This window comes from Oryzias latipes, chromosome 7, assembly GCF_053564925.1.
Source record: "Oryzias latipes strain Hd-rR chromosome 7, Olatipes_Hd-rR_3.1".
Lineage (NCBI taxonomy): Eukaryota > Metazoa > Chordata > Actinopteri > Beloniformes > Adrianichthyidae > Oryzias > Oryzias latipes.
The window spans coordinates 25242539-25255892 of NC_136243.1; the positions used below are offsets into that span (position 1 = coordinate 25242539).

At 38.5% G+C, this 13354-nt stretch overlaps 1 protein-coding gene across 4 annotated transcripts; it reads right to left on the minus strand.

Annotated features, from left to right (window-relative positions):
- Window positions 1-1120: 1120 nt before the first annotated feature.
- Window positions 1121-7257, minus strand: dclre1b (DNA cross-link repair 1B). 4 transcript variants are annotated; one of them, XM_078950698.1, is made up of 6 exons: window positions 7150-7257; window positions 6673-6961; window positions 6009-6174; window positions 5389-5571; window positions 3365-3432; window positions 1121-3241 (listed from the first exon to the last, which is right to left on the minus strand). In XM_078950698.1, the coding sequence occupies exons 2-6, from the start codon at window positions 6868-6870 to the stop codon at window positions 2231-2233; spliced, it is 1626 nt and encodes a 541-aa protein (XP_078806824.1). In that variant the 5' UTR covers window positions 6871-6961; window positions 7150-7257; the 3' UTR covers window positions 1121-2230. The 4 variants fall into 4 exon arrangements, with proteins under 4 accessions (XP_078806824.1, XP_011475334.1, XP_078806823.1 ...); XM_011477032.4 differs by having other exon boundaries at window positions 1121-3432; XM_078950697.1 differs by having other exon boundaries at window positions 6673-7186.
- Window positions 7258-13354: the final 6097 nt, after the last annotated feature.

Here is a 13354-nt window from a genome sequence, read left to right on the forward strand (position 1 = left end):
GATTCTGGAGTTTTTTAAGTCAAAGAACCTATTCTACTGTTGTATTCTCCAAAATGAAAACTTTCTGCCTTGAAGGCTTCAAGAGCTTTTTTCACGCTCTATCAAATTTGGACAGTTTCACACTTCTTTGGCTTTTCTGTTGTTTCAGCATATTCTGCTCATCTTTAAGCTGTTTGAGCTGATCTTCCAGCCTGACTATTGCAGATGCCTGACAGAGAGAGTCTAGGACTTTTTTTTAAATCTATAACGGGTTTTCTTGTTGAAGTTCTTGAATTTTATACTAAGAATTGTAATTTTATTCTCAAATGAAAATTGGTTAGTTTGAACGAATATTTCTCTAAATCCAGTCCAGAATAAAGCCTATGACTGACGTTCACCTGAAAGCAAAGGAAGACCCCTCCAGTTCTAATGCATGGGTGTGATGGAAGATTAGAAACTAATGAATCAAGACAGAATAAATGGAAAAAAATTAACGATCATGATAAAACCGACTTTTTTACCATCATCTTTCAGAGTAAAAAAAAATAAAAACACTTCTTTCTAAAAAATAAATACAGTGGATGACAATGTTTAAAGACCCAATTTGATCTTTTTTTGACCTATTTAGAAGTTTAGACCTGTTTAGACTTTTAATTATGCCATTTTTAGACAAAAAGTAGACTCCCCATCATCCCTTTGTTCTTGCTCCAGTTTACAGCCCCCCACACCCCCAAACTACCATTGCTGGTGCAACAAAAACAGCGAGCAATGTTGGAGCTATTCACCTGTACAGTTTTGAGCCAGATGCAGTTCGGACGAGGAAAACAAAGACATGCATGGATATTTGTCTGCAAGTTGCATCAGAATGCTACGGAGCAAGGAGCTTGTGGCCCGCTGACTCTGGCACTTATGTCACTTTCAAAGGCTTTTTCCAACAGCCATTTTTTGCCTGCGCCTGATTAACAATTTTTGGATAAAGAAATAAACACATTTTAAGCTTCATTGTTCATACATGTCCTCCTATCATGAGTAAAATGCTACAAGAACATGTTTAAAACGGCAAAAACACAATTTTCTTTGGAGTGGGTCTTCAAAGGTACCTGGAATTTGAGTTCAACACAACAGCACAAAATCACAAAGATGTAATCTACAACTTTATTGTGCAGGTTTTAATGGTGCTGATATATAAATACTGTATTATGGATGTGATTCTGGTTACTTAAGTTGTTTACTGCAACTACAAAGAAAATTTGAATGAAAACCAGAAGGTGCAACAATGTTGTAAAGCTCGAATGTAATTCCATTCAGAGTATGTTTGTGTACTTCCATTCCTCTGGTTCACATATTTAGTACAAATCATGTGAAAAATTAATATAAAAACACAACACATAGGAATTGCAGGATTAGATTCATGAGGCAATAATTTGATTACAACTTTTTAAGTTAATTAATACTGTTAACTATTAAAGGGATTACCACAAAATTATAGCAAACCTTTAGTGTTGATAATGAAACAAAAGCTACAACATGACTAAGTTGAAGGCAATACCACAGTTAGCACAGTCAAACAGTAACACATTTAGGTGTGAACAACACTGTTCTAGCTTTAATGCAATTAAATGACAATGTAAGTGCAAAGAAAAAAAAAATTCATAGGTTGGATTTTTAACTCAGAATGGCTTTCCAACTTACAAAATAAATAAAATAATAAAGCTTTTATTACATTTTACAATCAGAAAGACAAAAGAAAAGATGAAACTTAAAGGTTTATACAAAAAAAGGTGAAAACTGTAAGATTTGACAAAGATGTATCTGTATCCTGCAGATCAACCTTGAGGTGAGGACAATGGATGAGAGGAGCTGGGTCTCCTCAACAGCTGCAGGGTCAAGCTGTGCATGACTCAGAGAGAAGGAAGGCTTGATGCAGTAAGTCCACACAGACCACAGGGAAGCTGCCTTCAACTTCATACATTACTACTTAAAATTGTGCTCATTATTTTGACCACATCTGTTTTTTTAGGCTTTTTTTTGCTACAAAAACTAAAATTGCTTCTTAATTATTCAACAAAGAAACTCTTTATGCAGCATGTTTTATAGCCAGGATCAGACAAAGGTGCAACTCCAGAAAACTAAAATCAAAAATCAAACAATTATGGTAAAAAAGTAAAGCTTTAAGGTGCACTTTTCAACTCAAGAGACACAAAAGGGTTTTAAACAGAAGGCAACATAAAATGCTCAATCACAGTATTTGTTAGAGATCATCCTCTTCTGAATATTTCAAAGGGGAGAAGGAGAACATCTTGATGAAGCTCTGAGACAAGAGGCCTGTGTGCCTCAGGTCTTTCTCTGTGAAGGGGAGACATTCCAGAAGCCTGTTCTCAAGTTTCTCTATCTGCTCACGCAGGCCCGTGGAGGAGCTGGACGAAGTGCAGGAGGTGCCATCATGGCTGCTATGAAACAAAATCACAGAGTCATTCCCACTGTGCAAGCTCAGGTTATCCACATCTGACAGTGCTGGGCTGCTCTGAACAGCTTTATGTCCTCTTTTGTAGCTAAAGACTTTAGATTTAGCTTTAAATTGGTGTTTCGTGATGGGGAGAGACTTCAAGCTGACATTGGTGCTGGCAGAAATCTCAGTTTGAGCAGCATTGCTTTGAGTGAATTCACAGAGAGGCACAGACTTTGCCATCACCGTGTCTTCAGACACTGTGTGAACAACACTGAGGTTCCATGAATCTTCAGCTCCTTCAGTGCTTACGTCAGGGATGAGTCTTATGCTCGGATCCAACACGACACAGTCAGAGTCTCTTTCGCTACTTTCCGAGTCCATTTCCCCTTCAGAACCAGTCTTCTCCAAGCTATCTGCCTCCCAGATGTCTTGACAAGCCTGCCTGGATCCCTTCAACGGAGAATCGAAGACCACTCCTCTGGGAGTTGGGGCTCTGAGGTGTGTGCGGCGAAGGAAGGTGTTTGTTGAAGAGCTGAGCTCTCTCTCGGGCTGTCTTAACATGTAGTGCCGCACTGATTCGGGTATAAATATTTCACAACACTTTTTGTGCGGCACTAGTGCCAGCAGACTTCCAGGTAAGTGATTTCTTACAATGGGTATGAGGGACATTGGCTTAAGTGTAGAGACAAAATCCACAACCTCCTGGTAGGAGGAGTGGTCCGAATAAGGAACTACATGAACACTGGGGTGGTAGGAGATCAGGGGTCTGCTGGTGGGCAAAATTGCCAAAGTGGGCTGTTCATTGTTCCAGTCCTGCAACGATGCAGAGGTAATCTCTGAATGATCCACAACTCTGAAGCGGCCGGTGCCTTGCTCAGTGGTGAAGACGTCTGGCAGCTCCAAAACTTTGAGGGTTTCCATTCTGTCATAACTCACCTCAACCCAGGTTTGAAACTCTTTGGCAAGCTCCAAAAGAAGGGACTCCTTACCCAGAGTATACAGGCCTACAAAAAGAGTAAAAACAATGTCGATTTAATACTGCAAGTACATACTGGAGCGGGTGGGTGGATTTAGGTTTGCCCTCCTTTACATTTTGTTGTATTAACTTTAAAAGGAAAAATGGTCTTTGATTTGTAATGAAGCATTAACATGACCCGATGGTTAATGTCTGGATTTAATAGAGCACGCTGGGGTGCAGATATATATGGTTTAGAGAGAACTCTCTCCTGCTGAGGAGAGTAAATGATGCTTCCAGTGAACACAGTGTGGAAGGCGAGTCTGTTAAGCAGAAGAACTTAGAGCTACAAATTAAGAGGCAGCAGAATGCTCCTACTGTCACAATTATATTATAAATAAAGTTAAAAGGACAAGTATCGTGTTTGCTGAGCTTGTTATGCACAATATTAACTTTTAAATGGTGTGTTGCACTTACCCACACATGATTAACGCCCACTTCAATGAAAACTATGTTTGATGTTTTTAACGTGTTCTTGTAGCATTTTTTTCTGATGATGGAGGGCATGTATAATCAAAGTTAAGCTCAAAATTCCATTTCTGAGTATTTTTTTGTTCAAATTGTCGTCAATCAGGAGCAGAGGAAAAAGGCATCTGACAGTAAAAATGCCGGAAAAAGGCTGTGACATTGGTGCTACAATCGGTGAACCACGAGCTCCCTGCTCCGCTCCATTCTGATGCATCCACCCGTAGACGACTAGGTCCACGTACGCCTTTGTTTTCCTCGTCTGAGCTGCTATCTCGCTCAAAACTGTACGGCTGGATAGCTGCAATATTTCTCGCCATTTTTTTTGCATTACCAATGTTATGTTGGGGTTGTAAGAGGCTGTAAGCTAGCGGGAGAGCATGTAAACGGATGGATGATGGGAAAAGGGGATTGGTTCACTCAATTACTTCAATTTCTAATGAACTACTGTTGCTCTGCGGAAACTATTTCCTAGAAAACAACACAGGATTTTTGATTCTGGCTAGAAAAGGACAATCATAATTAACAACAATTGTCAGGACCACTGGGAATATTTCTTACAATAGATCAAAAGATGATTGGAGTGGTACCATAACCAATATTATCTTCATGCTTCTGGGAGTGTGACATTGAATTTAAATTTAGGTTTGTATTTAATAGCGAAATCCGTCATTACAATTGAATCTTTTGATTAAATTACATATTTCCCTATTTACATACGACATACTGAATTGTAGGCACAATTAATCGCAAATTTATCTTTATCGCGATTTCAAGCTGCGCAACATCCAAAAAAAGTTGGAAAAAATCGCAATAAATGGTAAACCTTAAATGTGCTAAAACAATCTTATGGCAACTTGAACTATTTAATGAATTGAATAAATGCCTTTATGCATTTGACCAATCAGATGGAGCTTTTATTTATATGTGGCTCTCCGAATTAGACAAGGGTAATTTGGAGAATAATTTAAGGTATTTTGACTCTTATTTAAATACATTTTTGCAGTGAATTGGAAACGTTTTTGTTGTTTTTGGTATTTGTTCAAGTTATATCGTCATCGCAATATTGATCACTAATATCGCATATCGCAGGTTTCCTAATATCGTGCAGCCCTACTGAATTGGTTTGTTTTTTGTCTGCTGCCAATTTTCAGCAAGCACAATTAAAGGTTTATCACCATGATGTCAAAAGTTGCTGTGAAAAATATAAAACATCTCAATCCCCCAAACACGTCAGTTATATTGTTCCATACCTGTAAACTTGCATAAATATGCATAAAATATTCAAATCTCACTTTCTGGAAGCATCTGATGATGATTAGTGTGAAGTTTTATCAAAACTGTTTTCAGATGGGGTGTTTGTTGTAAGCAGCAGCTGTCAGCAATGCAGAGCTTTCTGATACACATTCCTATTCACATTATGCCTGTTATTAGTTTGGTTGGACAGCAGGGGAAAAAGGTTTGGTTTGCATGAACTCACCTATCACGACATTGTGGTCAGGATGGCTGCGGATGATCTCCTTGATTTGTTGAGTTGCTTTCTGCCTAGAAGGCAGCGTGCGGTTGGGGTCACAGTTGGTATCATCCAGGTACAGAACGTCTATAGTAATGTTGTTCTTCAAACATGGCTCACGGAGCATTGAAGGGGAATATCTGAAGTCACCTGAAATGAAGAACATCCAGACTAAAGGTTAATCTTCTTAGTAGGACTGAACAATAAATCGCAAATTTATCGTTATCGCGATATCAAGCTGTGCAATTTCCATATCGCAAAAGTTGGCGAAAATTGCAATAAATGCTTATTTTCAGTGTGCTAAAACAATCTATTAGCAGCTCGAAGTATTTAACAAATCAAATAAATCCCTTTATGCATTTGACCATTTAGGTGGACACCCTCCCCGTTGTTGACTAATCGGGTGGAGCCCTTTTATATTAGATGTTCGCCTCCTATGTAGGCAAGGGTCATTTGGAGTGTAATTTAATATACGTTGACTCATATTTATCACTGATATCGCACAGATTGCAAGTTCTCCTTATATCGTGCTGCCCTACTTCTTAGTATTGCATTAAACCGAATAACTGACAGAAGAAGCAGCTGACCTGTGTACAGGATTGAGCCAAAGTAGCCCTGGAACAGAAACATGACAGCGCCTGGACAGTGGTTTGCATCGATCAGGGTGACCGTGAGCGTCTCCTTGCCTATGTCATCCAATGGGAGCAGGTTCTGTTCCCCGATCTCCAGAGGATGAATCCATTGCTCTTTAACCTGAGCACACAAACAAAAACACATTTATTCAAACAGTTGTCAAATATTCATGGGGAAAGTATTTAGATATGTGTCTTCTTTGTATTTTTCATGCCCCATTGATGCATACAGACAAAAAAAGATATATATTTTTAACGTGTATTTGCATTGACCTATTTCTAAAAATAATAGTTTATTAAAAAAAAATACTGTATGCATCAGAAACTTTATTACACTGACAATCTCCACACTTCAGTTTCTGAATTCAAACCAAAAACTTAACTGATAATTCAAATAAATCTCATCTCCATGTTTTAGTTTTTGACTGATAAGTTACACGAACGGGGGCAGACAAATATGTTTCTTTCTTTCTGTTCACTTAGTTTCATACGACCTTCTATAAGATATTTTGTTTTTCTTGATTTATAGAAATTCAAATAAATAATTGAAAACAACAAAAACAAACACTGTAAACCACCAGATGTTCATCATTGGAGGTTTAAGGCAACATGCTTTCACCTTCAGCTTGAGGTGGAGCAGTTTGGCGGTGACCGGGGAGCAGTAGATGGGCCGGCCGCTCCAGGTGGAGGTCAGACCCACCGTGTGGTCCGCGTGCATGTGAGACAGGAAGAACAGCCGCGCGCTCGGACACTTCCGCACGTGCCAGAAGTCTACGGCCAGAGGAGTGTGAGGTATGATCTTCCCGTTGGAGGACATCTCCCATGCTTTCAGAGCAGCGGGTTCTGTTTAGGATGAAAGCGAACTCCACAGAGAAGCGGACGGGTCTGACAGTGTTGTGAAGTGGAACCTGGGGAACAAACAACGGCAGGGTCGGTGTGAGCTGGAGGCCGCCGACTCTCCCGCTGTTTGTAGGCGAATCCACAATTGTTCCCCGCTAGAGCGAAGCTGTCGATCCGAGCTGGAGGCGTCCTCCGCGGCCTGCCAGCGCTAGAGTCACGGCGTTAGCTTACCGCGCCATTTCTGCTTTCAATTTACCTTTCAACGCCTCTTCCTCAACTCGCCTCTTCTTCTATGTTTTTTTTTTTGGCTCCACTTCTTGCACATTTTTTGTTGTGCGCCCCCACAGCTGTGGTGGAAAAATTGATGATTACGTTTCCTTCTTGCATAAAAAAGTGCCATTAACTTGATATTTTTCATCCATCATTCAAACTGATATTCAATAACAAATCTCTTTGCTATTTGAAAAGAGCTTTTGAAATTGAGAGTTCAGTTTCTAAACATAAAGGACATCAGGGAATTTGTCAAAAAAATAAATAAAATAACAAAATGCACTTACAGATGTATAGAAAACCACGCCACAAATACCTATATTCTTTCTTATATCGTATAATCTGTTGCAAAAATCAAATGTTTCTTTTTTTGAGTTTAGTTTTTTACAACTTAAAACAAAAGCAAATTTCTTGATGAAATGCAATAAAAATGGGTTTGTTCTGAATATTTGTTTGAATGAACAATTTCCCCTCGTCAGTAGACTCTTCAGAGGAATTGTGCATTTTGTACAATATTGTCCTGTCACCTTTTTAATTTGTGTTAAGGTGATTTGTCAAGGGAACTGAATGCACGGAGCACCGGCTGTTCGATTGAAGGTTTTTAGTAAATCTGATGATTATTTAGTTATATTTAGCCCCAGCAGGTCCGGTTTACAACACATTTTGAATGTCTGCTCCCATTATGGTTTAAATAATGCTAATAAAAAGGCTGTGCTATTCTGTGGTACCAAAGATGAGGTGACATAGACTGTTCTGTTCAATTAAAAGCTAAATCTAATAAATTGTCAGCAAATAAAATTACGTGCTTGACAGTTAGAAGTAAAAGTCTTCTGGCCATTGAAATAAACATTTGAAAAACTAATGATCAAGGGTTTAAATATTTGTTCTATTAAAGTGCTCTAGCTGTGATGGAAAAAAATCAAAACATAATCTTAGGGAATAAAAAACTTACTTGCAAGGGTTTTTACTCATTTAGAATGCATTTCTTTTGTTTTTTAAGTAATGAGACATTTAATTTTGTTTTCAATAAGCCATCTTTCTCTTTTGTATGTTTTATAATTACATGTGGTGGCACACATCCACATGGGTTTGCTTTGGATGTTTATGTAAACAAACACAAAAAAGGCTGTAATTGATTTAAAACTACGTGATATAGCAAACAAGTAACCTAAAATCGATCAAGTTAATTTGTTTTTGTTCACCTTAATGTATTAAACATTAAATCCAGTATGTTTCTTAATTAGTTTATTTAATCCAAACATCACACTAGATTTTTTCCTTCAATTTTAGGCCTTTTTCAACTTTCCACAAGATGGCAGTATGAGTGAGGCGAAATAGAGACAAAAGCCAGTGTCGTCATGAAGGGTTTTCCCATCAAACACAAGACAATAAACCTCACACTTGAGGAAAAAAATGCTTCTATGAAAAATATTTATTATTTATAAGACCCCATAAAATCCAGTGTTGTATAATCTTCATGTAAGGTGCATCATAATGTATTTATATCTTCTGAAAGGGGCATCTGTAAATTAAAGCAATGCCATTTAAAAAAACAGCAAACACCCCCCTATTTCTATCATTTGGATCACATTACAGGATTTTACCTGGGACTGCACTGTGTTCCTTATCACACGGTATGTGACCTTTCTTGTGCATCTCGAGAAGCTCTTTAATCACTGCCTGCTTTGCAGTATCCCTCCCCTCTTTGACACTCAAACAGTGTCTGTGCAGGACCTCAACGGACTGCTTTGACTCTCTTTGGTTTTAAAACATAGATGCAGTTTTGATCGTGGTAAATAAATAAACCCCTAAATAAATCTTTCTATATTTTGTGGGTGCATTGTTGCTTATCAGTGTTTATACTCCAGTAGCTGGACTACTCTGTGCCAGCAGTCTGTCTGTGGTTCTTGCTGACACAGGTTTGTCTTTCCATCAGGCTTCTCCTTTATCTTGCCTTCATGTGTTTCCTTCCGCCTGAGGCGCCAACTCAGCAGTTTGGGACTGGGACCCATCCTCCAGATGTGTTCCAATATCTTTATCGCTTCATCCTAAATAATAGCTCTGACACACCTGTCTATGGTCTCCTTCTTGCTGTATGAAAGCTGAGCTTTAATACCCTCATGTCCTGTAGGAAGCTTTTTTTGTCCTGATATCAATAGCCTCTTTCTTTTTTTAGCCAAGCTGGTATATGAAAGGGATATCAGGTGACAGCTACAGTATGCACACATGTATCCATACACACTCTCTTCAGTTTTTTTCTGCCCTTTGCATTTGCCATATTGCCCTCTATCCGTTCATCCCTGTCAACTGTGATCATTGTTACTCTCTTAAGGAACAAGTTTTTTATCACTAGCTAAAAAGTGTCTTGTCCATTTACAGCATTGACGCCAGCTTTGTTGTGGCATGAGTAGATCATTTCTGCACTTTTGAGCGTGTACTTGGATCCACTGTTTGTGATATCTGTCTGAACTTTGTCAAACCTTTTGTGCCATCTGCAATTATAGGTTTGTGAGTGGTGGTTGAGTTATTATCCACAGGCTGAATTGTTTGTTTTTTTAATAGTTCAGGATCTGTTTGCTACGGTGGCCCTGAAGTGCAAATCACACCAACAAATCACTGAATGCATAATATAATAAAGATCCCAGCGACAATTACAAAAGCAAAACAAATAATTAAAAAACAACATAACATTTTAGAAATCTACGACGGAGTATTAGGGCCACCAAAAAAAAAAAAAAAAATTTAGAGCCACCAAAAAAAAAAAGTAAAATTACGAAATTTTATCTCGTAAATTTAGGAGATAAAAACTCGTAATTTTAGGAGATTACAGTGGAAGTGAGCATGCAGAGCAGCAGGTGAACGCCGTGCAGCCGCAGAGAAGACCGACTAAACTTTGTTGAACAGGTGAGCTGAATGTTTATTGATAACGTTACAAATGTCTGGAAGGTCATTTGTTTGATTTACGATTCATTAAAGTTTTATTTATTGATGGTTGGTTTGCAGGATCTCTGCAGCCCGATGAAGCCGTCGTCGGTGTCCCTGCAGCTGTTCGCTTGAATCCTTTCTTCACCAAAGACAAGACTCTACGTCTGTGTGACGCTTCCGTCACACAAAAGGAGGAGCACTTTTTTGGCATTTTCAAGGTTCCAAAGCTAATATAAAACACTATTTTCATTCCTCTTTATTGTTTTATGCTGAAACGGGACATTTCCTCTGCAGGAAGGGGCGTTTGTAACACTGTTTACTTCCGCATTGGTGTTGGGATGACAGGTTCATGACGTAATGAGACAAATGAACTTCAGGATATGTGAATGAAAAGGAGAATAAAGGCTGCAGCGATCATCTGCACCCAAACGTGTCTCTGAGCTCCTTATTTTATATATTAAACTCCGCTTTACTGACACTGAACCCCGGAAAGACTGCTACATGGAAAATAATCTGATTTTGAGTCGCCAAAAGGTTCAGAATCTCTTTGTTTTAAACCTATAATAATCCGGAAATGAAGCTTCACAAAAGGCTCCACATACTTCATCTTCAAGCTAGGCTCCAATAAACGGACAACTTCGGTGTTTTTTCCTTAATCTACGACTTTTTTCTCGTAAATTTATGAGATTTTAAGTCGTAAATTTATGAGATAAAAAGTCGTAAATTTACGAGTTTTTATCTCCTAAATTTACGAGATAAAATCTCGTAATTTTTCTTTTTTTTTTTTTTGATGGCTCTAATTTTTTTTTTTTGGTGGCCCTAATACTCCGTCGTAGAAATCAACCCAAAGTTCCAGAAACCAAAAAACAATTCCAGAAAAATGACACAAAACAAAAATGAAAGGTTTAAGAATACAAATTTTTAGAAATCAAAATGAAACACAATAAGACAACTGAAAAGGTACTGTAGATACTAAAGGGCATTGCTGACTGGACGATGGTGTTTGATTTTTGACGTTTGGGTGTTTTAAATGTGTCTTCAATGTCTGACTACTAATCAAAATCATGTGATTAGCATTTCCAGTATCGCTTCATGCCAAATAATGTTCGATTCAAATGATTGGCAAACATCATCAGCGAATCATATCAAATCTTATTTCGTTTTAATTTTTTTTTACATTTCATTTTGATTTCCGGAAATTCCTTTTGTTTTCTGAAAATGTTCTCTTTTTTTTAGTCAGTTTAGAGTTTAGTCTTTCTAGTTGTATGGCATCAAGGTAATATTCTGTCAATCAGTAACTTCTGCTTGGATCTTCCTATTTAAACTCTAACCCTTTTTCTAGGCACATGTCACACATTGACCTTTGTGTTTGATCATATGGCTGTTTTTTGTTTTTCTTGGAAGATCCTGGAACTTCTAGGTTTTTCCAACTTATTACCCCCTTTTAGGGAGGTCGTTTATGATCAAGTCATGGGTTTGTCATGGCAGGTAAGCAGGATCAATCTGGGCTGTGTTCACAGAGTAGATGGTTTCAATTACCTCTACAAACACACAGACGTGCACACAGTCACACACATGTACAAATGGCAGCACATCAGACACTGTCTGTCTGTATTTCATCATTCTCGTGACAATGATTAAAAGCAGGGTGAGAAATTTATGTGTCAATCGAAATTCGCAGAGATCATAAGAAGGAATTGACTTTGCTGTCATGTTGTCTTGAAGAAAAAGAGCTCTCAGACAGCAGCAGAGATGCTGTGAAAGCAGATGGCTGCACAGTCTGGGATCTTCCACTGCTGTCATCGAAGGCACAACTCCAAATCCTTCATATACACTTGAACTGAACTCAGTGAGCTGTTGTGATGATACTCACTTAACCAAACTAATAAACGTTTGCTGGAAGAAGTGGAAGGATTTGTTGGGATGAAGTACTTTGACATTTCTGGCACTTCTTTGGTGGTCCGACAAGCTTTTGTCATTCCTTTGAAACCTCTCATCACTGCCATCTGTTTTTATCGATCCCATGGGAATAAAGAACAGTATGGGCTATCCTCCTGTGCACTCCATCAAAGTCACCCGCATTACTCTGTTGGAGGTGATGGCAGCATACACTTTATACATCCCCCAGTGAGGATGTAGCAGTGCTGCAAACAAACTCCTGCAGAAGTATTAATAGATGGTTGGAGAGGTGAAAATCTCCTTCTCTCGAGGGACCAAAAGCAAACAAGCAGCTTAAAACAAGCTGGTAAAGACATTCATCCACACTTTGGCACACAGTCACTTGTCCCATCTGCCTTTTCCTTTTTTGTCCCACATTTTTTCCTCCGCACTCCATCTGTAGTCATGTTTTTTTCTTCTTCTCTGCACTCATCCCCATGGGTTCTCTCTTTCTGTGCTCTTGTTTGTCAGTTTTGAAATGTCTGCACTCCTCTACCAACCCACAGTGCAGCAGCATGTCGGCTGCCTGTTTACAGTCTGAAGTGACTACCCTCCTTTTCTGACACTGGTAACAAGTTTAGCATCGTAGATGGAGAGGCGGCTGTTTCCTCTGCCACAAGCCATGATGAGGCGCAGTGTTGTGGATTACAAAAGCTCTGTGATTACTTTCTGTCAGCGAGAGTTAGATTAGAGACATGAGGCTTTCTGGAGCTCAGTGGTGTTGGATATCTAGAGATTAGCTTTTGTGCTGGTGAAAAACTATGCTTTTTGAAAATTCCAATTTTTTTTAAGATTTCTTCCTGTAGGATGCAGGATTCAGGGATGAATAAAAACAAAGAGAATGATTGAATTTTCTCAGAGGTGTCATCCTTGGAAACATCATGAGAGCTAAAGAGTGGGAATGGAGACGGTTCCTCCTGTTTATATGCAGAGCTTTTGTGCAGAGTCAATTTATCATCCAGAGTAGACTGTAATGAAAACATCTGCAACTTGTCCTCTGAGAAGGTAAACACATTTATATCAACAACAAGCCTTTATGAGACGTGCTGATGATACGCGCTGTTTTCTTTAGTGATGTATTTTTTAATGGTGTGTTTTTTATTTTATTTAGTTTTTAATTAAAACTAGAGATACATATTTATACTTTGCTGTACAAAGGGGTCAAATGAGATTTGTACCAGAGGGGAATTAATCAATGTCACTGCACTGACTCATGTTTACTGCATTTCATTTTATTTAAAAATATTAATTAATCTAAATACTTCCTGGTAAAGCCTTCAGTGATAAGTCAAACACATTGCTCTAAAAAATTAAAACAATCTTCATTT